At 39.3% G+C, this 25,034-nt stretch overlaps 3 protein-coding genes across 4 annotated transcripts; 1 reads left to right on the forward strand and 2 right to left on the reverse strand.

The window, feature by feature from the left end:
* Positions 1-2,437: 2,437 nt before the first annotated feature.
* LOC141834372 (uncharacterized) lies at positions 2,438-8,046 on the reverse strand. Its single transcript, XM_074721731.1, has 9 exons — positions 7,759-8,046; positions 7,522-7,664; positions 7,339-7,436; positions 6,884-7,104; positions 4,291-4,827; positions 3,886-4,034; positions 3,570-3,791; positions 3,346-3,495; positions 2,438-2,755 (listed from the first exon to the last, which is right to left on the reverse strand). Exons 1-9 carry the CDS (start codon positions 8,027-8,029, stop codon positions 2,438-2,440), a joined length of 2,109 nt encoding a protein of 702 aa, XP_074577832.1. The 5' UTR covers positions 8,030-8,046.
* A 3,465-nt stretch (positions 8,047-11,511) lies between these two features.
* Positions 11,512-13,499, reverse strand: LOC141834997 (L-ascorbate oxidase homolog). Of its 2 annotated transcripts, XM_074722411.1 has the most exons (3): positions 13,483-13,499; positions 13,001-13,246; positions 11,512-12,922 (listed from the first exon to the last, which is right to left on the reverse strand). In XM_074722411.1, the coding sequence occupies exons 2-3, from the start codon at positions 13,243-13,245 to the stop codon at positions 11,512-11,514; spliced, it is 1,656 nt and encodes a 551-aa protein (XP_074578512.1). In that variant the 5' UTR covers position 13,246; positions 13,483-13,499. The 2 variants fall into 2 exon arrangements, with proteins under 2 accessions (XP_074578512.1, XP_074578511.1); XM_074722410.1 differs by lacking the exon at positions 13,483-13,499 and having other exon boundaries at positions 13,001-13,245.
* A 7,290-nt stretch (positions 13,500-20,789) lies between these two features.
* LOC141834717 (endoglucanase 9-like) lies at positions 20,790-24,130 on the forward strand. Its single transcript, XM_074722060.1, has 6 exons — positions 20,790-21,418; positions 21,503-21,810; positions 21,889-22,353; positions 22,986-23,121; positions 23,196-23,368; positions 23,459-24,130. The coding sequence occupies exons 1-6, from the start codon at positions 21,025-21,027 to the stop codon at positions 23,855-23,857; spliced, it is 1,875 nt and encodes a 624-aa protein (XP_074578161.1). The 5' UTR covers positions 20,790-21,024; the 3' UTR covers positions 23,858-24,130.
* Positions 24,131-25,034: the final 904 nt, after the last annotated feature.

Below are 25,034 nucleotides of genomic sequence, written 5' to 3' on the forward strand. Positions count from 1 at the left end.
ATGGATTGCTTTGGAAAACTCTTTCTTGGATGTTTGTCAAGTAAGTATGCTTCACATAATTGATCGAGGTGATCAATCTTTGGAATCCCTTTCACCATCTTATGATCTCTCAAAGCTTTGAGTCCTCCAAAATTCAAATGACCAAATCTCATATACCAAATCCATGATAGATTTTGTATATAAGTCTTCAAGCATATAAGTTCACAATTCTTCAAGTCCAATAAAAATATCTTGTTCTTAGTCATAGACACTTTAGCAATAAGGTTAGAATATTGATCTCGTAACCAAAACATATAATCTTCTATATAAATCTTGTAATTTCTTTTTAAAAGTTGACCAATACTTAAGATATTGCCAGTCAATTTTGGAACATAATAAACATCATAAAGAATTTTATGGCCACAATTTGTTGTTTTAAGGAGAATCGTACCTTTGCCTTCAATTTTGACTTTTGTATTATTTCCAAAGCTTACAAAACCTTTTTTGTTTGTATTAAGCTCCACAAATTTATTTTTATCACCCGTCAAATGGTTGCTGGTTTCATTATCAAGATACAATGTGTTTGTTTTCCCAGTAGAGTCCTCCTTGAGTGTAAGAAATAAAAATTGCTTAACATCATCTTCTCATCTTCTTTGTTTTCTATTAGATTTGCCTTTTCATCTTTCATGTTTGAATGACACTCCCAAACATAATGTCCAAATTTATGACAAGAATAACATTCAATCTGAAATTTATTTTTCTATCATCATACCTCACATAATTACCTCTTTCTCTTGCTCTTCCATGACTTCTTGCAAATGTTTGATTTCTTTTATCAAACTGATAAGGTTGTTCATCTCTCCCTTGACCACGATCATATATTGAACCTCGGCCTCTGCCTCGTCCTTGGCCTCTACCTCGTTGAAAAGCCCTAAATTAGGTGTCACGATAGGGCTTCAAATTAGAATTTATAAGTTTTATCGAAAACCCACGATAAATACAAATAAATGAAGTATAGGGGCCTCGAGTCGTGTTTTTCCAAGGACTAGTAGAAAATTGCTTAACTTGAGCTTAGGTGTCGTGTTTTTGGGTTTTCTATTTGAATGGGGTTTTGGTGTTTTTCAAATGAGATGTAGCTTTAAAATCCGTAAATGAAACAAACTGGAAATTTCTAAACTAAAACTAAAATGATTGAATTAAAGTATCAACTAATCTAGAATTTCAACTCAATTCAAGGTATCAAGCCTATGCATTTATCATTGAAACACGCTATCCCTGGTTTTTGAAAGGCAATTCGATTTCCTCAGTTTGTGGGGATTTAGGTCTAACAACTAATGTCAATGGACCAGGATTTAAACACACCAATTCAACAAAGAAAATAAAATCAGCAATGTAACAAAAGTGCACTGCAGCTAAAGCAAGTAATTGAGATGAAAAGCACAAACCTAACTAGAAAGACTCTTATGCAATATAACTACTCACCCTAAATCAACTAACATCAACTCCACCGATTAACCTACTCAAGCTTCTCAAACTGATACTAAGAAACCGAAGATGGCACGCTACAGTGCAATTCTGCGCAGAGATGAAATCAGGATTTCAGTTAGGAGAATCAAAGGACTTGGAATGAATTGCAAAACCAAGCTAAACAATTCTTAAGCCAATCTAAATTCTAACACAAACTAAACATTAACCACATAACTACATTAACAAGAATTCTAAAACATGAAGTTCAGAAGCACGGCTGCAGATTCAATAAATAATTATTTCGTGTAAATCGGGAAAAACAACAAAAATCAGAAACTCAAAATCAGAAACTCATCCTTCCCTCTCTTCTTCGATTGTTTTCCTCAGATGGGTGTCAAACCAGCTTTACTGATCCTTTAGAGTCTTCCACGCCAGTCGCCTAGTATGTTGTGTGTTTTCTTGCTGCCCAAGCCCGGAAAGTCGCCGGAAAAACCCTCTCCGGGCGAAAATCAGACTGTGCAGCACACAACTAATCACTTGAATTGCACAAATACGAATTACAAGATTCATGTTTCATTTGGTTCATATATTTCAAACATTTATTAACACAAACCTCATTTTCTCAGTGCGAGGCCCATGTATCTTCTTCAAATCTTCGACGGTAGCAGTTTTTGAACTTTTGATCACCCGTTAGAGGTGATAATGCCATTTATCTGCTTGTATGCCCACTTTTTAGTATCTTTCGTCGACTTAGATCAGTTCAGTCTGGTTTGATACATATCTATCCTGTTCATGAGCCGTGAAACACTGAGTTTAAAATTTATTTGTCCATTCTATGCATGCTTGTGATATGTCTAAGTGGGGTTCGATTAATATATATCCTGTTTATGAGCCATGAAAGAGAATATGCCATCTAGGGTGCACTGGCAATATTATTTTATTACCCATTGATGACATGAGGACATATGGGCGATAACTTTATACACTGTTTCTAAGTGAGCATCTCATCATAATATATTTTCGTGCTCGGAAGATTTACCATTTTGTTCCAGAAACTTCTTGATCTTGCTGAACTTTCGGAACTTGTGGATGTGCTCTGGAACATGGAACTTGGCGCTGTTGAAAATGGTTCACTGGTTTGAGATCTACTAGTCGATGGTATGCCATCGCTTGTGTCTTGTCGTTCTAATTCTTGCTCATCCTGTGAAAAATTTTCGCTTGGCAAACTAGGTGAAGAGTGTGGAGGGGAGAAAGTCTCAATCACACCAATTGCCTCCCCATCTATCATGTATTTTAGGATATGTACCACCTTCATGAACCAAGAAGTAAATTGATTGTCAGTTTCATGGAAAATTAGGTTCTTGGTATAATCATTCAGTAGAAATTTTCTATATATAGCATGAAAATTTTAGTAAAAGATCTTTTTCCACGAAGAAACTTCCTGTCTGCTGTTGTCCTGATTGTTGCAATAACTGATAAATGTCAAGTTATTGCATAATTTTGAGAGATAGGGTACCTAACTTCGTTTACATTGGAGCCATCAAAGGTCTCATTTCTTGTATTATGACCTATTAATTCCATACGAGGCTTTTAATGGATAAAATTTCTGTACTTGGTAATTATACCATCAGATGAAACAAACTGACTCATAAAGCTGATAAATACAACTTTCTCAGACGTAATGAAGTAGAACATTGATCTTGGAGTCTTAAACCAAACCACTTAAAGTCTACTAAGCAGTCTAAACAGATAATGTTTCTTCTGGTAATTTGATCATTGAAAATATCGTTCATATCAGGTGCAGGTTTATAATACAATATAATTCTTCAAGCATTGTTAATCATGTGGTAATACTGTAAACACAGAATTAGCTGTTGATTGAAAGATCTCGCTTCTTACCTTTTCCATGGATGGCCTTTTATCAGGGTCCCTTATAAGACATTGCTCAATAACAGTTACCATCCAAAATAGTTGGTACAAGTCATGGCAATCAAGAATCCTTTCATCAATCAGTTCAGGGTAGTTCCTCTCTTGCAGAAGTGGTCTTGCCTGCAGAGAAGGAAACACATAATTGAGGGTAATATATAGATGCAAAGGTAAAACACTATAACGTACTTACGTACCCATCCAACAAGACCTTTGTTTTCTAAATTCTTGTCCATTGTTGTCCGACCTGTCATTAACTCTAGCAAAACCACTCCAAATGAATAAACATCAGATTTAGTCGATAGTCTGCCACGTTCTGTGTATTCTGGTGCCAAATATCCAATAGTACCTACTACCTTGTTTTCAGACACAAGAACAGACTCATTTCCTTGCTTTCTTGAAAGCCCAAAATCTCCCAACTGATGCATTCAGCAACAGAAAGTGAGTTAAATTTAAAAAGTTTTCAAATTTCATATTGCAATTCCTTTATGTTGGACGGTCTAAAGTTGTTACCATAACTTCACATTCATGTGTTAGGAGGATGTTGTTGGGCCTCATATCTCTATGGATTATGTTGTTCTGGTGCAGATAGTTCAAACCTTTTGCAACTCCAATAGCTATCTTCAATCTTTGTTCCCAAGTCAAAAGAGATGAATTGTTTTCTGCATGAAATTGACAAAAGGAGTTTTCTTAAATTTTGAAGAAAAAGGCTCTAAGGTAAGCTTTCGTTCAACATACAACTCCAATAAGGTTTTGTTCTTCTAGAGATCTGTTTTTGTTATATTGGTATACATTCTGCAATCTAGTGAGCACGTGTGGATAATCCTCTAGCATGTCTTTGCTATCAAGTAATAAAATTAATTGCTAATAAAAACCTTGCTTGTTAAAACAGAAGATAGATTGAGCTCAAAGTCTTACTTGACAGATGTTGTTCCAATGAACCATTGCAGACATATTCATAGACAAGCAACCTGTGATTTCCTTCTGAGCATGAACCAAGTAGCATGACCACATACTTGTGTCTTAGTTGTCCTAGAAGATGAACCTCTGACCTAAATTCTCGCTCTCCTTGCGAACTTGCATGTTTATATTGCTTGACAGCAATCCATTGCCCACTATCAAGTTGTCCTCTGAAGACAGACCCAAATCCTCCCTCAGACAGAAAATTTTCCTGGCAAAATCCTTTTGTCGCAGTATGCAGCTCTGTGTAAGTGAACTCCCTTAAAGATGCTGCTTTTGGTCTTTCTATGCCACACTCTTTGCAACCAGGATATTCTGGTTCTCCCTCCAATATTTGGTTCGTTGATCCAAACTCCTGATTCTTGTTTTCATCATTTTGTGTTACTGGCATTTTTGAAGTCGTCGAAACTTTATCTTCAGCTGCTACTTGAATGCTTATGTAGTCATCTTCTTGAAGATGGATGGAAGTGTGCTTTTTCTCAGACAGCCTAGAACCTGAGATTTATTTTTTTATCAAGCTCATTAATTTTAGCATTTGCTTTCTAATTGTAATAGATAGATACTACGAAGATTAATTGACCATCAGTATATCTTCTAGACACTTTTGCAAAATTAGACCTACTAATTTATTTGAGCTGCTTATGTCAAGGTTCATTGGCTCTTGCAGGTGCATTCAGATTTTGGATATTCTCTCCAAAAAGGCAGTTCATATCATTAGATATTCATATCTTGTGTATTAGTTCTTACTTTCACATCTATAGCTTGGAAATTCTTTCTTGCTATAAATCTTCACAGAGAGAAGATCTTGTTCCTTTGGAATAAATTAATACCTAAATAATACTAGTAGAAATGTACTAGAGAAACAATTCATTCTTTTTAGTTAAGACTGATCAGTTAGCAAGATGGAATTATAGAATTAAATTTCTTAGTTCCTTCTCATGCTAGTTGTTCCCCCTTTTGTTACAATTGACAAAAGAAGTGGATAGCCTGATGTCATTGATATAGGGTCGTGAGGAGCCATTGTCTAAGTTCATTGAGAGGGTTGTGGAGGCAGCAATGGAAGTTGACAACTCTCATCTAATCTTTATGATTATGATCTTTAGAATCTATTTAATCCTTGTGAGAGAACTCCCTAAGAACCTTTAATCCTTTATTGACATGTTGGAAAGATCCAATAAATACACAATGTCAGATAATCTCTTGCATGTTTAAAGTAATATTTAATGAATTCTTGGAGAGAAGAGGAGGACCAAGGGGATTTGGAGTGGCCCTTACCCATCCTAAAATTTATTAAAATCAATATAAATTTTTTACCTATGTTAAGAATAGTTATAATTGCTCAGCTTAAGTTTATAACTAATGACTCAATATCATAATCATGTCATATGTCGATCAACGCGTAGGGAGTTGTGCATATCAAATTGGGTGGCCTTCCAAGATCAAATTGATGTTTGAGGACCAATGAGGGACAAAGGACTAATGAGGGACAATGACCAAGGAGAGCAAGGCTCAAGAAGTTTGTTTGGAGAAAAATAATTATAAGATGTTCGAGGATTGTTGGGGATAACATGAGGAAAAAGTCTTATGCAAGAAAATAGGTTCAATGCACTGGATTTTACAAAGAATTAGATCTACCTTGTTCTAGTTGCTTGAGTTGTTCTGTTGCTATTGCATTCTTATTTCAATGATTTGCACATATGTAAGATCTCTGATGTATCTTCATGCAACATATTTTGTCTCATAGTTTATTGTAGAGGTGATCTTCCAATCCTTGAGATGCAGCCCCTAGTAAAAACAGACTAGGGTGCAGAGGTCAAAAGGCTGAATAACGACCTTACTTTCTATCTTGCCAATTCGATAAAAAGGTGTGCACCATGTCTCAAGCTTCTGAAGAGGAAAGACTTTAAATGAACAACACCTCAGTTGCCATTTAAGAGTTAATGTGTGTGTGGGGCCAACTTCATTAGTTGACACAACCCAAAAAAACCTAAGGGGATGTTGTACTTAGTAGGTTTAGATCATGCATTGAGTGTAGTTTTGTTGAAAGAAGAACAATGAGCAGTGAGTAGAGTCACCAATAGAAGATTTGATATATTTGTTTGTATTATTTGGAGAACAAAAGTCGCAAGCTTGTTTCAAGGCCACACTGGACTGATGTTGCATTGAGTTATTAAATAAAGTGGGTTTGATGTGTATGAGCGGATGTCAACGGTAAGGAAAACTTTTTTCTAATTCCATTCCCAAGACAATTACACTCATATAAGAGTTCAAATAGTGGCAATGGTGGTGGTATATGTGGATGACTCAAGAACAAGAAATAATGAAAGTGCAGGGGTAGTCATGATAAGTCTTGAAGGAGATATCATGGAAAATATTTTTGGATTTTAGTTTTTAGACCCCATAAGGCTTGGTGAATGTTGTTGTTGTAGTAGCATCATTTTATCGCTGAGAAGATTCATTTTATAAGGCAGGTGAATTTTTTTGCAGTGTTAAGGAAAACTACCTTATTTAGGGATATAACAATGAATTATTAAAAATAACTGTGGCTTACTTATTGCGGCCAGCTCCAAACTGAAAAGATCTTCATCATCATCATTTTCTAGCATCTCATTGTACGTTATGTGGTTCACCACTGAATTTGCCTCTGAGAACTCATCATTTCTTTGATGCAACTTTGGCTCTCTGAGGTGTTCTACACTATTGTTACGTTTCATTCTGGAGATGCCACAAGGTAGCCTTTCCAAGAAAAAATTCTTGTCTTTTTTCATCTGCCTATTGAAAAGAGAGAGAAAAAATGTCATTTACAAAACCAAGCATTCTAGGGGAGCATAATTTTTGCCACTTAATTCGTCCTATTTCAAGTTTATTTAAGCATTCGATACTTTTTTTGCTTCTTTGCTTGTTTCCCCCTTTCCTTTAGGTGCTTATTTCTGTATTGGATGAGCTGATTTAGATCATGTACTAACTATTTTTCTTATGAAATAATTTCTTGACATTTTTCCCAACCTGTCAAGAATTATCCACGTTGCCTTTAGCTTGCTGGCAGCTTCAAGGGCAGCTACTTTCGGTGAAGATGCCGCAACAACACTTATGTTAAATGCAATCTGGTATTTCCAACAATTAGTCAGGTTAACAATCTGTTATATGAAACACACTTGTAATTGCCTATATTTACTTGTGCAGTGTTACCTTTTTGGATTCACATAGCTCACAGATTGGCAATATCTCTGCACTTCTCTGGTATTCTTCCTCCTTCCTTGCAACTTCCTCGCTGATGATCCTAGTGTTTGCCGCCAACACAGAGTTGGGATCTATCTTGCTTCTGTAGCCCACTGGAACCAAATTGCTCTAAGATGGTAATTATGTAATCTCAAAGAAAATTCATCTGTTTAAAAGTCTATTTAGCAAATAGTTGATTGGAATTACCAGAGTTTCCTTGTTTTTCTTTTGATCTTAAAAGAAAAGCTTGTGGGTTTTTACTTAATTTCCTAGCTCGCAGGAAAAATAACGTACTAGGGGTGTTAACATGGTGAAGAACTCCAAGGAGAGTGAGTTCATCCCCAGGTTTAAGGGAAAGACCATCAATGGCCCATTTGATTGCTCTGGAACTTATATCTTTTGATGCATCCTGGATCACCACCACCCTTTGAGCTGCAGTGGGCATGCCACCGCCACCAGTTGCCGAAGAATTCGTCATCAAAGAACAACTTGACAATCGATGAAGACGAACAAAATAGTAAAGCAACCCTTATTTCCTAACAAAGCCAACATGAAGTACACACAATTTCTAAGGTAAAACATATCCTATTCTCACAAAGTTTCATAGTTAAATCTTTCATATGAACATGAAAAATCAGCAAGAATTTTGATGCAGGCATCGAACTGAACATATTGCCTATCCACCAGATTATCTACTGATTTAAACAAAAGATTATGCTAAAACAAAACAAAGCTTAATTTGCTTGGAACTAAGTAAGCTATGATCTACTTGTCTAGTTTCCTAGGAACAGCAAAATGTAGAAACTTAGATTCCAAAAGCTAAGAGCTTTTAGAGAGCAGAAATGGTGGTGGGGTTGATCCAGGCATGCATCTTAGATACTTGTTCCAGGCATATTCGGATATCCTAACCTTGGAAAATTGATTAGGATTCTGAGGGGACATTGTAGTATATATGCCTCTGGAGCTAATTTCAATGTTTATTATTAGAAAGTTCAAATCACAAGATTGTCAGTATTCATATCTATTTGGAGAATCCAATGTAAGAAGCGTTTTAGGATCTCATCATATATATTGCTTTCCGTCATTGTCCAAGTAGCTGTCAGATTAAAGAACCATGCCTGGAACACCAATGATCAAGGATTTGAAGTTATTATGTATTAGAGTCCAGCTTTGTTGCACTGTGCATGGTGGATCCTTAACACTGACATGAGATGCTGGAATAGTCTGGAACTGATTCTTTTCACATCTAAATATTCCAGAAACGGCGATTCTTATTTATTAATTTTACTTGCTAATGTTCCATATCAAAATTCACCAACTTTAGTGTTCCGGTTGGATGTCACAGACGGTCAAGTCACTAATCAAGAATATACCATCTCAACCGTCAGAGATTCCGCCGACGAGAAGAACCTAAGAAAGAAGGAAACTGAACGAGCGGATCAGCAGGGCGCCGAGGATTCCCGACGGAGCCACTCTGACGCTCAAGTTAGACCAAAAAGAGGCAGAAATAGTGGTTGTAAAATATCATATTCCAGAGAGCATTTTCATACCTGTGCTGGAGTTTATATACTCACTGAGGGAGATACCTGTGCTAAGGCAAGAGACAATTATGGGGACAGAGTTCTGTACATCCCTGACAAGTGAGCAGACAAGATAGCATCTAGGGGACAAGGTTTGCAGACCTAACAACCGCCCTATGACTCGGTCGTACGGATCATTCTTGTCTTTTAGTTGGGAATGAAAATCCGAGAGGATAGAAGCCTGACAACCTAGTAACCGTCCCTCTCTTGTGGCAGAACCCGCACGCTTGAGCGTCTCGCTGCTAGGTATCGCTAAGCTGCCTTTAGATAGGGAGGTACCAGAGAAGGACGACGTCAGAGTGGCATAGAGTGATCAGGTTTGTCGAGGCAAAGTCAGTCGAGGCCAGGAAAAAGATTGAACAATTGGGCCGCTTAGGGCTGAGAGCAATGGCGGACAGTCGAGGTCGAGACTGAGCGTACAAATTTAGTGAGTAAAGTAGTCGGGTCTGATATTCGAGCGGTTGAGATAGCCGGGTGCCGAGTGATTGAGTGGCCGAGACAGCCGAGTGTTGAATGGCTTGGTGGTCGAGATAGTCGAGTGGCTTGGTGGCCGCGGTGCCGAGTGGCTTGGTGGTCGAGATAGCCGAGTGGCTTGGTGGTCGAGATAGCCAAGTGGCTTGATGGTCGAGATAGCCTAACGTCGAGTGGCTTGGTGGTCGAGATAGTCGAATAGCTTGGCGGCCCAGACAACCTAGTGCCAAGTGGCTGGATGAAATCGCAGTTGAATCAGTCACATGGGGTTTGACCGTTGACCCATTGACCTGCCAAGTTGCTCTGATTATTGACTCTCGTCTTGCCACGTCAGGCCTCTAAAGATCCGCCATATCATTTAGTATACTTTTTTTTGCTTTCTAATTATTTAAATGCAACTTTAGTATTTTGATAAACAAGGATACTGTTGAATTCATGAAACTTTAACAGTTAAACTTAAACTATAATGCTGAACCTGTCTATTCTAACGGGCCTTCTTTATTTGTTCATAATAAATAACATTATTTGGAGGTTCTTTCTTTTGATAATAAAGTAGACTAAGAACACTAACTATTGAGATTACTAAATACCTGGTGTGTTTGCATGATTTCCTGCTCCTTGATAGCTGAAAGGCTAATCGTTTTCATTGAAGATTCCAACCAAAACTAGTTCAAGGTAATAGCTTTTTAGTCTAATTAATCACTCCGATGGAGATTGTTGCCCAGTCATGAACAAATTTTTTTGCTCGTTATTATCGCAGTTACTATGCTCCACATCCTGTTCCTTAAAAAGCTACAAAAGTTCTTTGGTTACATCAATTATATTACAGCACAGCAGCAAGGAACAACATCTCTAACCTGTAAGTTTGTTTCATATAGAATTGCTACACTGCGCGACGCGACGAAGAATCCGTGACCGTGCGTGACACCCACGACCCACCGCCACTGCCGCAGCCGTTGCCGCGTCATCCGGCCATCGCCGACCACTGCCTCGGCTGCGATCGACGCGCCACTCGCCGGGCTTCGGCCGGTGTGGATTTCGGCCGGATAGTGATCGGAATCCGACAAATTTGATCGGAAATAGTCGCTCTCCACTGCGCGGCCACTGTCGACAGTGGCCGCGCCGATTGCCGTCGGAGATCGGTCGAGGTTTTTGACCAAATCACGGTCGAATTCCGACCAAATCGCGATCGGTCTCCGAACGCCGATCCTTCCTCGGCCGGTCTCCGCCGCGATTTAGTCGGAAACGGCACTGCCACTGCCGACCCTGTTTCCAATCGAATTCCATCAGATTCTGACCACTGTCCGATCGGAATTCGACGTCGGACGGAGCGCCGGCGAGCGGCGCGTCGATCGTGCTCGAGGCGGCATCTGGTGGTGGTCGGATAGGCGGCGAGCGGCGATGGGTCACGAGTGTCACACATGGATCGTGAATTCTTCGTCGACGCAGCGTAGCATTAACTTCTCTTTCCAGTTTGACTTCATATATATCGCCTTCCTTACGGTGTAGAGTTAGTTTTTGATATTTACTCTTCAATTTTTTTTATTTTTTAAACACCCCACTCCATTGTCTAGGTTTAATTCTCAAGAGTAGATAATTACAAGGTGCCTAGTATCCTGTTACAGTAGTTGATTTATTTCATCATGTAAATTATTGCTGGATTTAAATCGGTTTTTCTTTTGAATTTAACTCAGCAATTATTGATCGATCTAATATTATCATAATCACTGAAACAGTTTTATAAGATCAAACAATATTTAAGGAAACATTGTGCTGGCCATCCTCATGACCTCAAACAATGAACAATAAAGGAAAATAATAAATAGAATGAAAAAAAAAACACTCGCATATTAATTAATCAATTCACCCTCGTATCTATTAGAAGACGCTAAATTACTTAGCCTCGGTGTCAGACGTACGGCGGCGGCTTCGGCAGCCCGACGACGTCGCCGCAGAGCAGCGCGTTCTCCGGGATGTTGGACTCGTCTCTGATCGACCTCGCCGGCGACTGGATCGTGAAGTAGAGCTGCTGCCCGAGGTACCTCCTCTCCCACAGCTCCGATCTCAGGTTCCACATCCCGGCGTTGTCGAACGTCATCAACACCGCCGACCACGACCTCTGGTACACCTGTATCGTGTGCCGGCTCACGGCGTCCAGGTTGTTGTACGTCTTCCTGCTCTCCGGCGTCCACTTCCCGTGCCCCATCCCCACCGGAAAGAACGCGTAGCCGTCGATGTGGTACGCCTGCGTCGTCCTCTCCGGGTTCTCGAACACCACCTCCACGAAGTTCCTGAACGTCATGTTCAGCACGTTGGGCGCGATCTTGATCGCCGTGTTCGGCGCCGGCGGTTCGTCGCCGATGAGGTCGTACTGGAACACCTTGCTGGCGATGCCGAAGTACTCGGCGAGCTTGAGCGGCGTCGCGGTGTCCTGGTGGGAGACGGCGTTGAGCGCGTACCGCCGCTGCCCGTTGACCTTGGCGGTGGAGCTGGACAGCTTGACGGTGCGGGTGATGTTGATGCTGCCGTAGTGGTAGGAGCCCTGCGGGTTGGGGCGGGCGGCGCTGGCTGTGAGGTTCCACCGGAAGGACCGCCACTGGTTGAACGACCACGCCCACCCTTCCGGAGCCGGCGGAAGCTCCTTCGACGGCGGCGTGCTCGAACCGTTGTAGCGGATGATCCCGGTGGCGGAGATCCTGTACTTGGTGAACCGCGACGACGCCGCCATGTAGTAGTCGCGGGGGGTCTGGTCGGCGGTGACCAGGACGGAGAGGCACTGCCCGACGTGGACGTCGAGGGCGTCGTAACTGTTCTGCACCGTGTGGGATCCGTCCATCTCCACCAGCAGCATCGAGTGCGACTGGATCCGGAAGTTGAGGGTCACCTTCAACCCCACGTTGCAGATCCGGTACCGGTAGGTCTTGCCGGCCTCCATGAAGAAGAGCGGCGACTCGTCGTTGCCGGACGCGTCCTTCCCGGAGTGGCCGTTTATGAGGACGCCGGCGGGGCGGCCAATGGAGTTCCCGGCGTCGAGAGTTTTAGCCAGGATCTTGTGGCTCTTGGAGTACCAGTCGCCGATGAGGACGGTGTAATCGTCGGCGGGGTCGTCGAAGGGCACCGGGATGAGGAGGCGGCTGTTGACGCGGAGGCCGCCGAAGGCGCCGGCCGCCTTCTGCATGCCCAGCGACGGGAAGTACATGAAGCTGCCGATCTGGTCCTTCACCTGGAAATGGTACGTGAAGTTCTTCCCCGGCAGGATCGGGCAGTTGCTGCCGGCCACGCCGTCTTGCCACGTCATCTTCCGGTGCTGAATCCCATTCCTGATCAATGCCGGAAACAGAGTAAGTTCCATCGCCGGAGATTTTAAAAAGAAAACAGATCAGTGGATATGAGGGAACCAGGTGAAGAGGAAAGGCTCGTCGAGGTTGTTGAAGACGCTGACGATGACGTTGTTGTTGGTGGTGGAGTTGATGTTGGGGCCAGGGAACTCGCCGTTGATGAGGATGGCCTGCTGGGGGACGCCGAGGGGGGAAATGGTGCCGTAGGTGAGGTTCCAGGTGAAGTAGATGTAAGGGTCCTCGGAGCTGACGAGGCCGAGGAGGAGACCCAGCAACAGCACCAACATCGTCGCCGCCGCCGACATCGAATGGAATGGATGGAAAAGGAGGAGAAATGTGTGGGTGGTGGAGGAGAGGGAGAGGAGGGGGAGTTTTATAGTGCGAAGGTAGTGATGTGGAGCGCGAACGCCGGTCGGAAAGCTTGCGTTGCTTTACACCTCGTCCGGCGAATTCTGCATGGGCTGTGGCGGCCTTGGACTTCGGCGGGGAGATCGGTCAGTTTGACCGGGGCACGTTGACTTTTTTGCTGGACCGCTCAGTTTTGTTTTTGTTGTTTTTTTTTTTCCAGCGCCCTAATCCGACCACGGTTTGACCAGGCTATCAATTCTGTTTTTAGTAAGTTAATTAGTAGGATTAAAATTTGGTCGGATGGGAGGGCCTATAGCTATTCAAAGTATATAATTGCTTTTTATAGCTATTCAAAGTATATAATTGAATTAATTAACGTCAATCAAGTAGGTTTTTCACAAATTGAACGAGGCTCATTGAAAATCAGTTGCTGGAAATATAATATATTTTTAAGTAAACAAAATACACAATATAGAGTCCAAAACTTAATGGATGAGAAACTAATAACATTCCGGTTGGAAGTTTGATTTTGTTAGAAAATATTTTGAAAAATTATATATATATTTTGAATTTTGTTAGAAAATATTTGTGAAAAATTATATATATATCTATATATATATATATATATATAATATATATATATATATATAATTCGTCGGTCGGCGTCGGATTCTGATCGGATTGTGGTCGGAATCCAGCACAATTTGATCGGAATGCGGTCGATAGTGGCACGCGCGGGTTTCCGGCCAAATCGCGATCGAAGACCGACCGAGGAAGGACCGGTGTCGCACAGCGGTCCTTCCTCGATCGGTCTTCGGTTGCGATTTGGTCGGAAACGCGCGCGTGCCACTGCCAGTCGCGTTTCCGGCCAAATCGCTATCGGATTCCAGCTACAATCCGGTCGGAATCTGACGTCGATCGACGCGCCGACAAGTGGCGCGTCAATCGTGCCCGGTCTGGCGGTGGGCGGTGATTGGACGATGCAGCGAGGGCCGCCGACAGCGGCGGGGTCGGGGGTGGAACACTGCATTCTCATATTTAGACGGTCAGATTTGGCGTGCGATCGGATGATGGATGATGGATCGCGTGGTACTCACGCACGCGCATGAGGGAGTCGTGCAGAATATTAATATATATTTTTGTGTTCTTTTCAAATTTAGTAGAAATTTGAGTTCGATTTAGCTCGTTGAGATTTTTAATAAATAAACTTGAACGAGACTTACTTGACTTGTTACACTCCTAAATATTTAGTATCTTTAAAATTGGATAAAATTAGTACGAAGGCTCCGTTATTGATTTTGATTTTATGCTCCATTTGGGTTCAAATTTTGTTATGAATCTATAATGTAATTAAATTTAGTTCTTGTGATAAAATTTTCTAACACATACACTGTAATATGGTACATAAAATTCTCTGTCTGATTTTTTTAATCAGATATTAGTTTTTGAAATCGATTAGAGGTAATCGATTTTATTCTACAGAAGTTATTAATTGATCATCAGAGTAAATTTGAGAAGGGCATATGGGTTTGATTTTTTTAATCAGATATTTAGTTTTTGGAATCAATTAGAGGTAATTGATTTTATTCTACGGAAATTATTAATTAACCACCAAAGTAAATTTGAGAAGCGCATATGGATCTTGACAAATGACCTAATATTATGAGTGATTTGAATACTACATACATATGTGATGTCCTAGGTGAGAATCGAATCTTATAGTTCATCCTACCATGTCTTAAAAGAATATAATTTAATAACATTTATCATAATACTTAATATTTTTACATAATTTAATAGCACATACTAAATCTTAATGGCGCCTAAATACAATTTAGTGACATATATGTAATTAGTTAATACTATAATATAATTTAAGTCTTTTATGTTGTGAACTAATAGTTCCTTAACTTCTTATATAAATAGGGAAATATTCATGTATATATTGTTTATAATTGATATATATCAGGATTGGTTAATCCTGAGGTGATTGATTCGGTCTCACGGATATTTTTTATTGACTATCAGAATAAATTGGAAAGCACTTACAATAAACAGCTTAATAATTCAATGTTCTTAGGCGAGAGACTATGTACACATTTTGCCGCTCCACCGTTGTGCTTTGAGGGCAATACTCATTTACATGGTTGAACATACCCATAAAAAGCCTCCTTGAATCAATGACGTAGTTCCAAAAATGGACACAGGCAAATTGATAGTCCTCTTCAATTGATGTGGCGGATTAATAAAAGACACATGCGAATGAATATTCTCCTTCAATTAATGACTTAGTTTCAAAAAGGACACAAGCAAATGAATCTACATTTGGATACTGTCTAATGTGTATATAAATATCTAATAAGAAGATTCGAGGGAGTAGATGGAAATTCGAGTAAAATAATATTTTAATTATGATGCATAATTATTATGATATAGATATTTTAATTTCGATCACTATTATTAATATTATATTATAATAATTTTAAATTTTAAGAATTATATTATAGATATTTTAATTTTTAATATTGATTAATAATACATTGTAATAATTATGAATCATAATTGTTATAATTATATTTGAATTATTTCTTTAAATACTATATTTTTATTAATATATTATATTATAACAATTAGAAATCATATAGTATGGTTCAATTATTATTTTTATATTATAGTAGTTAATGTTTGTATCTACTACAATATTATTAAAATAAAAAATATCTTTAAATTAAAAATAGGATGAAATTTACTTGTAAAACGAATATCATGATTTAATAGAAAGGATATATTTTTAACTTTTTTTTAAAATCAATCTTTGATAATTTTTACTCTAATAATTCTTTGTGGTATTAGATTGTGTTATAATTGTCTGATGATTTTTTTATAATTTAGATATTTAATTTTTATGATTTGATTAATTTTGAAGATGATTAATTTGATCTTTTAAAAATTTTTCATCCATCGCTAAAGTAAATTGAGAAGTATATTTTTCAATTTGAATTGTAAAATGAAATTCAAAATTCATATTAATTTTGAACTTTTTACTGAATTATTTCAATTTAATTCGAGTCGATTAAATGCAGCAAAGCTCTTTCAAAAGCTTACCATGTGATCAACTGTGGAAGGAAAGAGAAAAGATTTTTTTAATAATTCAGATGAATTAATTAATTTAAAAATGATTGATTTAAATCCATCGGATCATCAAAATAAATTTTAAAAATATTCATATTAACATTATCAAATTCTCAAACGGATCAATATATAATGAATTAATTCATTAAAAATTTATCATATGACAAGATGAGACGGATCAATCCACCAATTTAGCGGATTGAGAAATCTCCAATCCAATCCAAAACGTATTGCGAGTTAGACGAATCAATTTATGGGTTCGTTAAAAATAAAAAAATATTAAAAATATTAAATTTAAATTAATATTTTTAAATTTTAAATTTTAAATTTGAATTATAATTTAAACGGATCAAATTTATTAATTAATTAAATTTTTTTATTTTAATTTTATAATTAAAAATAAATAAATAAACTTTTTCAATCTGTAATTAATTCAAGTTCATCACGGATTAATCTACGTGGATTTAGGGATGACAACGGGTTTGGGGATTGGCGGGGAAGTCTTCTCCATCCTCGTCCCCGAAACCCAAACCCATATACCATCCCTGTCACCATCCCCGTCGGGTATCATAATTTAAATACAATCCCCGTCCCCGTCGGATTTCGGGTATCCAGCGGGTTTCGGAGATCCCCACAGATTTCGGAGGTGGTTTTTCCCGCGGGTATTTCCATGGGTATCCCCATACCCATCCCCATCCCCGTCATAACATATTTAAAAAGTATTTTTTTTAATTTATTACTTTTTTATTAATTAAAAAAAAATATTTTTTATTTTAGAAATAATGAAACTATAGTATTCAAACAAGTAATTATCAATATGACTTATTTTTTCATTTGATATAAGGATATAATCAAATTAATGAATCTCAATAAATGAAATTATCAAAGTCGGGTTCGGGGAATTTTTGGAATACCATCCCCGACCCATCCCCGCTTTCCGAGATTCGGAGATTCCCCATCCCCATCCCCGCTTTCTCAGATTCGGGGATTTCTCGGTCAAAATGGGATTGGAGAACGGATTCCCCATCGGGTCCGGGTATAATTGCCATCCCTACGTGGATTGTGAGTTTAGACGGATTAATTTATCTGAATTTATTTTAAAATAAATTAATAAAATTTTAAATTAATTTATTTAAATTATTTGACGTGATGAATTAATTCGATAGATTTAATTTAAATTGACACTTATAGACATGAACTGCTCCATAGAATAATCAATTATATATATATTAAAATTAAATGTGTCATGTTTTATGGTCCGTGGGGTTGCTGGTCGCGATGTGGGTAGGCCCCACAAGACGCTAGGGGGCGGAACGTGATGTGGGTAGGGCCCACAAGACGCTTGAGGGCAGGGCAGACCTGCCAGGGGCAGCAGCCTTACGGCGTAAGCGACAAGACGCGATGCGATAGGTGACGAGACCTGAAGATCCCAAAGTAGGAGAAAGAAACAGGAGGGCAGAAATATAATTTCACGAAGATTAAAAAATAACCTTTTATTTTTGCCAAAAGTTTACGAGTAAAATTTAAAAGAAATTATTGAAATCGTACCTTTCTTTTTTATTTATTATTAAAATAATATTTTATTATATTTTTATTTTAACATTGTATAAGTAGAGACGGATTCAAAAATAAAAAATAATTGAATTGATTATTATAGAATATACTTATCAAGATAGTCAAAGATTAAATTTTGATAAAATAGAGACAATGGGGTGTTTGATTTAAGATTCTCCAGATGTAAATGTTCCATTGAGTTCTCGAAATTTGTGCAATGGACAGATGATGGGTGTTTGGGTTTAGATGGTGAATGTACATATGCGGTTGGGGTAATTGGAAATTGGGGGTTGACAAAAAGGATCTATGGAGGTCCTTTTTGCCAACCTGAAAGTTCAAATTACACATCTACCCTTGTGAAAAATATATATGAATTTTTTCAAGTTTTTAGTAAGGGTAAATAAATAAATGGACATCCAAAATACAACTCAACCTCATATTCACCAAACACTCCATTTACATTTACATTTTCTCAACCTTTTCTCAACCCCAACTATATTTCAACCCCAACTTTCCGTTGAAAAAATACAACTTAAAACCAAACACCCCTAATATCTTCTCTTCTCCTGTAATAATTAATTATAATTGTTTTATTATTTTTTTATAGATGATCATTAGATCGATCATGTAAAACTGTTATAGTGATAAATTTTATTTTTTATCAAAGTGAAAGGAAGCTAAGCATGAACTATGAAAAAAAAAAATATCAAATCCTAATCTATAAAACCTATATTAAAAATGATAAATCTTAATTAATTTTATTGACTATTTCTGGGATGATCGATCCGGTCCCATAGAAATTTTTCATCGATCATCAGAGTAAATCGAAAAGTACACGTAGCGGCCAGCCCTGATGTCCATCATTCTTTAAATGTGCTCTCCATTTAAAGGAACTAAAACCTATATTAGATTTGTCCCTGGGTATAGAATTATAATTGATCAGTATTATTCTATTTATTATAGAATTCTAACGGTTGAATCTGAAGATTCAATTAATCGTTAGACGTACAGTCCCATTTATATTAAATAAATCTTAAAAAATAAAATGGCTTCTGATATTCCAATGTATTTAAATATCATATATATATTTTAAATTTTAATTACTTTAAAAAATATTCTATCATTTATCACCTTTATATAATCATATTTATTATAATTGTGTAGTTATTATTAAAAAACGATCTCCATTAGATTTTTGCCGTTATAGAAATGTTGAAACGCGGGTAGTAAAATGAAAATTTTTAATATTCACAATGGTAATTTGTAAAATTACAAACACTACAAATAATTGTTGGATACTTTTATTGTGGGAGATAAAAGGAATATAGTTTAAATTAAAATTACAAATCAAATCATACTTATGGAACTTGTTGAATTGATAATCTTAAGTTGCCGTCTTTGAAATTTAAAGCTGAGCTGTTAGGTTGCCCGCATATAAGTAGGACTTTGAGTTCTCTCGAGTACCATTGGCCTTGAAGTTTAAGGTAAGCTGCAGGGTTGTCCATGCACAAGTAAGACTCCGAGTTTTCTTGAGAATCTCGAATCTATACCCTAATGCTTCTCGAGCTTGAGTGGGAAGCAGAGTTCGATTCAAAATTCAAGTTTAAGTCAGGATTCACTCGATTGCTGAGGTCAAATGTTCCGAGCAACAAGTTAGAAGGATATCATCCAACTATGAACCACTAAGTGGTTTGCTGCTGAGATGCCGTGTGCTCAAGTAGATTGCTAAGTCCATGTTGGTTGAGTGTTAAGTCGTTCAACTGCCAAAGGATGAATATCGATTTGACGAGTCGGCCAAATAGTAGATTCGTCGAGTTGACTGAGTACTTCGAGTGTTGAATCAGTCGAGAGCTAAGATCATCGAGCTATAGAGTCCAAGTAATCCGGAAAGTACTCGAAAATCAAGAAGTTGAGGTCTGTGTTCAATGCAGTCTCTTTAAACAAATTCATCCCATCTCCGACTATGTTTCGAAGTTGTTGTGGATCATCTGTTTCCTAGGATACGATGATAAATCACGATCCCCATCAAAACATTAATGGTCGGGATGAACTAAGAGGTACTCAAATGCTATCATGGGTATTCCGTTGAGCAAAAAATGTGTGATGGAGAGAGCGAAGGGGGAACACAGGTGGGTGGAGATTTTTTTTTCTTTGTTTGATTATTTTTCTGTTACACTCTTGAGCAAGTAGAAAAAGAAAATTCATTAGTAAAATATTGATCGATTAACCTGAGTAAATTTTATCTTGGTCAATCCAATATTTGATACACATAGATTATACTCATACAGGAATAAATTTGATTTAGTACAATTTGATCATTGAAATCTTCCATAGGTATATTCAGACCATTAATACATATGAAATTCATAAACCTATCCTATTAGTTTGAAACTCTTAACATAAGTAAATCTTAGTCAATAGAATGTCTCATTGTACAGTAGAATCTTCTTAGCTCGCAAAATGGAGTTGAGTAAACTAATATGAATCTTTAAGGTATAGCTAATTTACTTTTCGAGAAGGATAAAGAAATGGAATAATATCCCCTTTGTAATTCACTGTAATTTCTCTATTTACAATTTTTTTTACATAAGAGTAGACTAGATATTATTTAGATATTAATATAGTAAAAAATATTCTCTCCTGTAATAATTAATTATAGTTTGTCTTTATCTCTCCCGTGTGATCGTGAAATCTCGTTGGGTTTGCAACATATTATTTCCATCTCTCATGCATTTCAACGGCGTTTTCCTACAAATGCTTTCCCTTCCTTCTCCCGATTCGGCCACTCCTCGAATTCCCTCACCTTCTCTCTTTCTCTTTCTCTTTCTCCTTCTCTCCCTCCTTCTCGAATTCCGAGGTCCCTGTTCCAGCTGGCGAACTGGTAAAACAATGGCAAAAGCTGACGCCTTTCCCGTTTTTGCTCCTATGCGCCTCCGTAGGCCTCTAGCCTTTCGTCGCCTTCCTCTTCCCCCTTTCAAACTCGGATTTTGGCGGGTCTTCTTGGTGTTGTTGTTGTTGCAGGGGCAAGGCGTGGAGCGAGCTGAGGAGGGATGAGCATGTACGTCCGTGACCCCTGGGGTGGCCCGCTGGAGCTGCAGGGCGACTCGGCCACCGACGATGACCGGAGCCGCAACCTCGATCTCGACCGGGGGGCACTGTCGATGACGTCGCGGCAGTTGGACGAGACCCAGCAGAGCTGGCTCCTCGCGGCGCCGGGGACCCACGGGAAGAAGAAGAAGAAGAAGTATGTCGACCTCGGGTGCCTCCTCGTCAGCCACAAGCTCTTTCGCTGGACCGCCGGCGCCGTCGTCGTCGCGGCCGCGCTCGCCGGACTCATCGCCATCGTCGTCAAGACCGTCCCCCGGCGGCACCGCCCAGAGCCGCCGCAGGATAACTACACCGTCGCACTCCACAAGGCCCTTATGTTCTTCAACGCCCAGCGATGTGAGTCCTCATTGACGCCCTCTTCGGAAAAAAAATAGGGTTTTGACCGGAGAAGACGTTGCTTTTACCTGATTTCTTTTGCAGCGGGGCCGATTCCCAAACACAACAATGTATCGTGGAGGGGGAACTCCGGCTCGAGGGATGGCCTCTCCGACCTATCGTACGGGAAGAGTCTCGTCGGGGGATTCTACGACGCCGGCGACGCCATCAAGTTCACCTTCCCCGCTTCCTTCGCCATGACCATGCTCAGTTGGAGCGTTATCGAGTACAGTGCCAAGTACGAAGCCGCCGGAGAGCTCCACCACGTCAAGGAGATCATAAGGTGGGGCGTCGATTACCTGCTGAAAACCTTCAATTCTTCCGCCGACACCACCGATAACATCGTTGCAGAGGTAAAGGAAAGCCAAAAAGGGGACATTTTTTACAGAAAGAAACCCTAAATGGCGCTCTGAAATCTTTAGTTTTTGCAGGTTGGGCAAGGTTCTGCTTCAGGAGGAACCAAACCAAACGACCACTACTGTTGGATGAGGCCAGAGGACATTGATTACCGGCGGCCGGTTGCCGTCTGCTGGGATCGGTGCTCCGACCTCGCTGCAGAGGCGGCTGCAGCTTTAGCTGCAGCTTCCATTGTGTTCAAAGACGACAAGGCCTACTCCCACAAGCTCGTCCATGGCGCTTCTACTCTTTGGAAGTTCGCCTCTAGAGGCATCAAGCACAAAAGCGTATATACTGGACAATGGGATTCCTCCTCCTACAATTCAACTAGTAATTTTGACGAACTTATTTGGGGTGGAGCATGGATGTACCTGGCCACTGGCAATGCGTCGTGCCTCTCGGTTTCGACTGATCCCAAACTCGCCCAACGAGCTGGGGCATTTCATGGCGGCCCTCAGTATGGAGTTCTGAACTGGGACAACAAGCTCCCTGGTGCTCAAGTGAGTAGCAATTCTATTGTTTATGTTTCTTTGAAATGAATTCAATTCCATTACTTCGATACATATTCATCAACTTACAATGAGGTATGCACTGTTCCTTGGGTTCTTTCATTGTAGTTAAATGTGAGATTGTCTTCGATTCATAGGCATCTTTTAGTCGAAAATTCACAAAGAACAGGAAGTAGTACAAATGGATTTACATTCTCTTTCATGTTGTTTCACTTGGAAGGATGAAAATTTCAATTGGAGTACTATCTCTATTTATTTGGATGCAATGTGAGATCCGCAACAAATCGTTATCTACGTGGTAATGTATTTATGTTCGGGATGATTGCTAGAACAATGATGTTTAAGATGCTAGAAATACAATGCTGTGTCGAAAAAGAATGAGGAAATTTGCAATGTGGTTGAGGGCTGTTTGCCGTGCTCTAGGGTTCGTAGATGGTTAAAAGGAGATTTTCAAGAAGTGATACATGCATAATGTACAAAAAGGAAAAAAAAACGAGAGAGGAGATTTTCAAGTAGTATGTAGTATCTTGTCACAATTCCTATCTGAGGTAATTACTTTTTATTTATTGAGATTAATTTTAGAACAAGATTGTCATGAGCTTTTTGTTCTTTTGTCTTGATAGGTTCTTCTTAGTAGATTGAGGTTGTTCCTGAGTCCCGGTTACCCCTACGAAGAGATACTGAAAGCTTTCCATAAACAAACTGCCAATATCATGTGCTCATATCTTCCGGTTTTCAAGTCCTTCAATCGCACAAAAGGTTAGAGAATCACAATCATTTGTCATGTAACTAATCCACCTTTTTCTTTCCTCTTAAACATTCTGCTCTTACAGGTGGTTTAATTGAACTAAACCATGGAAATCCAAAGCCCCTTCAGCATGTAGTGAATGCAGCATTTCTCGCAACACTCTACGGAGACTATCTCGAAACAGCTGATGCTCCAGGATGGTATTGTGGTCCTAACTTCTACCCTGCTGGTGCCCTTCGTGACTTCGCTCGCACTCAGGTTCTCATGCTCGATGCCTTTGACTTATGTTATCACTCAGTAATCCTAGATTTCGATATAAAATTAACTGCAGTTCCTCTCCATGTGCAGATTGATTACATCCTGGGCAAAAATCCACACCAATTGAGTTATGTTGTGGGATTCGGCACAAAATATCCTAAGCATGTTCATCACAGAGGAGCATCGATTCCGAAGAACAGGGTGCATTACAGCTGCAAAGGAGGGTGGAAATGGAGGGACACCAGGAAGCCTAATCCGAACACGATCGTCGGTGCTATGGTCGCAGGACCAGATAGGCACGACGAGTTCAGAGATGTTCGGTCTAACCGCAACTACACAGAGCCAACGCTCGCAGGCAACGCTGGATTAGTTGCTGCCTTGGTGGCCTTGTCAGGAGGCAGAACTGGAGTTGACAAGAACACTATGTTCTCTTCAGTACCCCCGATGTTTCCGAACCCCCCACCACCACCTGCACCATGGAAGCCATGAGAAAATGTTCTATAGTTCTTGTTGCTTGCTCTGATGTTTCTTCCATCCATCCCGATTCGGCAAGATATAGCAAGTTATTAAAGATCGAAAGAGCATGAAGCTGAGTGAAGCACCTCAGTTTTGCATCCTTTTAGTTAGATATCATGCCAATGTTGTACAGAGCCCCTATTAGATGCAGTGTGTGAACTAATCTTCCCTCTTCAGCTCAATTTAATTTTCGAAAACACGGTAAGCTTATCGACAATTCACCCCTAGAGTTTAGTTTTTCGAAAACACGGTGAGCTTATTGAAACCATGTTGAGTTGTTGATTTATTTCTATTTAGTCTTGTACAATTCAGTAAGTTTAGAATGTAATCTACTGAAAATTTGTTTTGTCACTGAAATTGGAGAAGTAGAAAGGTTGTTATAGTGACTATCAGCTGCTGTTTGGTTCGATCGATGATTCTGAATTCACTAATAACTTAATAGGGACCTTTTTGTACTCAATTTATTCTTACATGTCCAGGAAAAACTGATGCAATTATCATTTCAGGAATGTTTCCTCTGTGTTCTTGATTCATCTAATGTTTGCAGGTATATCTTTGCAGTAAACTCACTGGTAATGGTTCATGATCTCACTACTTGGGTAAAATGGGCAGACAAGGAAGCTACATTCACTTGCAATTTCATGTTTACCTCGTCGGAGAACTTGTATGGCTCGGCCAAGACGACAAACTAAACATGGCATTACACGGAAAAGGCGAAAACCGGGATATTCGGGATTGAAAGAGTCAGTTGTAAGTGATAGAAGTGGAGAGCCAGTGGCTAAACTAGCAATCTCACAGCATCATCTGATCAATTTGGTGCTGAAACAAGAGGCCCAATCTATTCAACTTTTTGATCGAGTGTTACTGCTCGAGAGTTCAATGATGTGTAGACGAGCTGAGCCGAGCCGAGCCGAACCAAACTCGATGGTATTTGAACGTATGAATCCAACAAAAGACTAGTCGTCTACTTAGAGGAAGTGCTTGTATGAATGCCAAGTTTTATTAGAAGCATAATGAAAATAGAAACAAGGCTTTAATCCACATGGAAAATAGGATGATAAATGAATCGAACGTTGAATAAGTTTGGTATTCGATTTGGTAAGAACTTATTTATGTTCATTCAATACATACATGATTAATTAAATAAATA

The sequence above is a fragment of the Curcuma longa genome, chromosome 9, assembly GCF_044706935.1.
Source record: "Curcuma longa cultivar G26 ecotype Majalengka, Jawa Barat chromosome 9, ITB_CL_G26_1.1, whole genome shotgun sequence".
Classification (NCBI taxonomy): Eukaryota; Viridiplantae; Streptophyta; class Magnoliopsida; order Zingiberales; family Zingiberaceae; genus Curcuma; species Curcuma longa.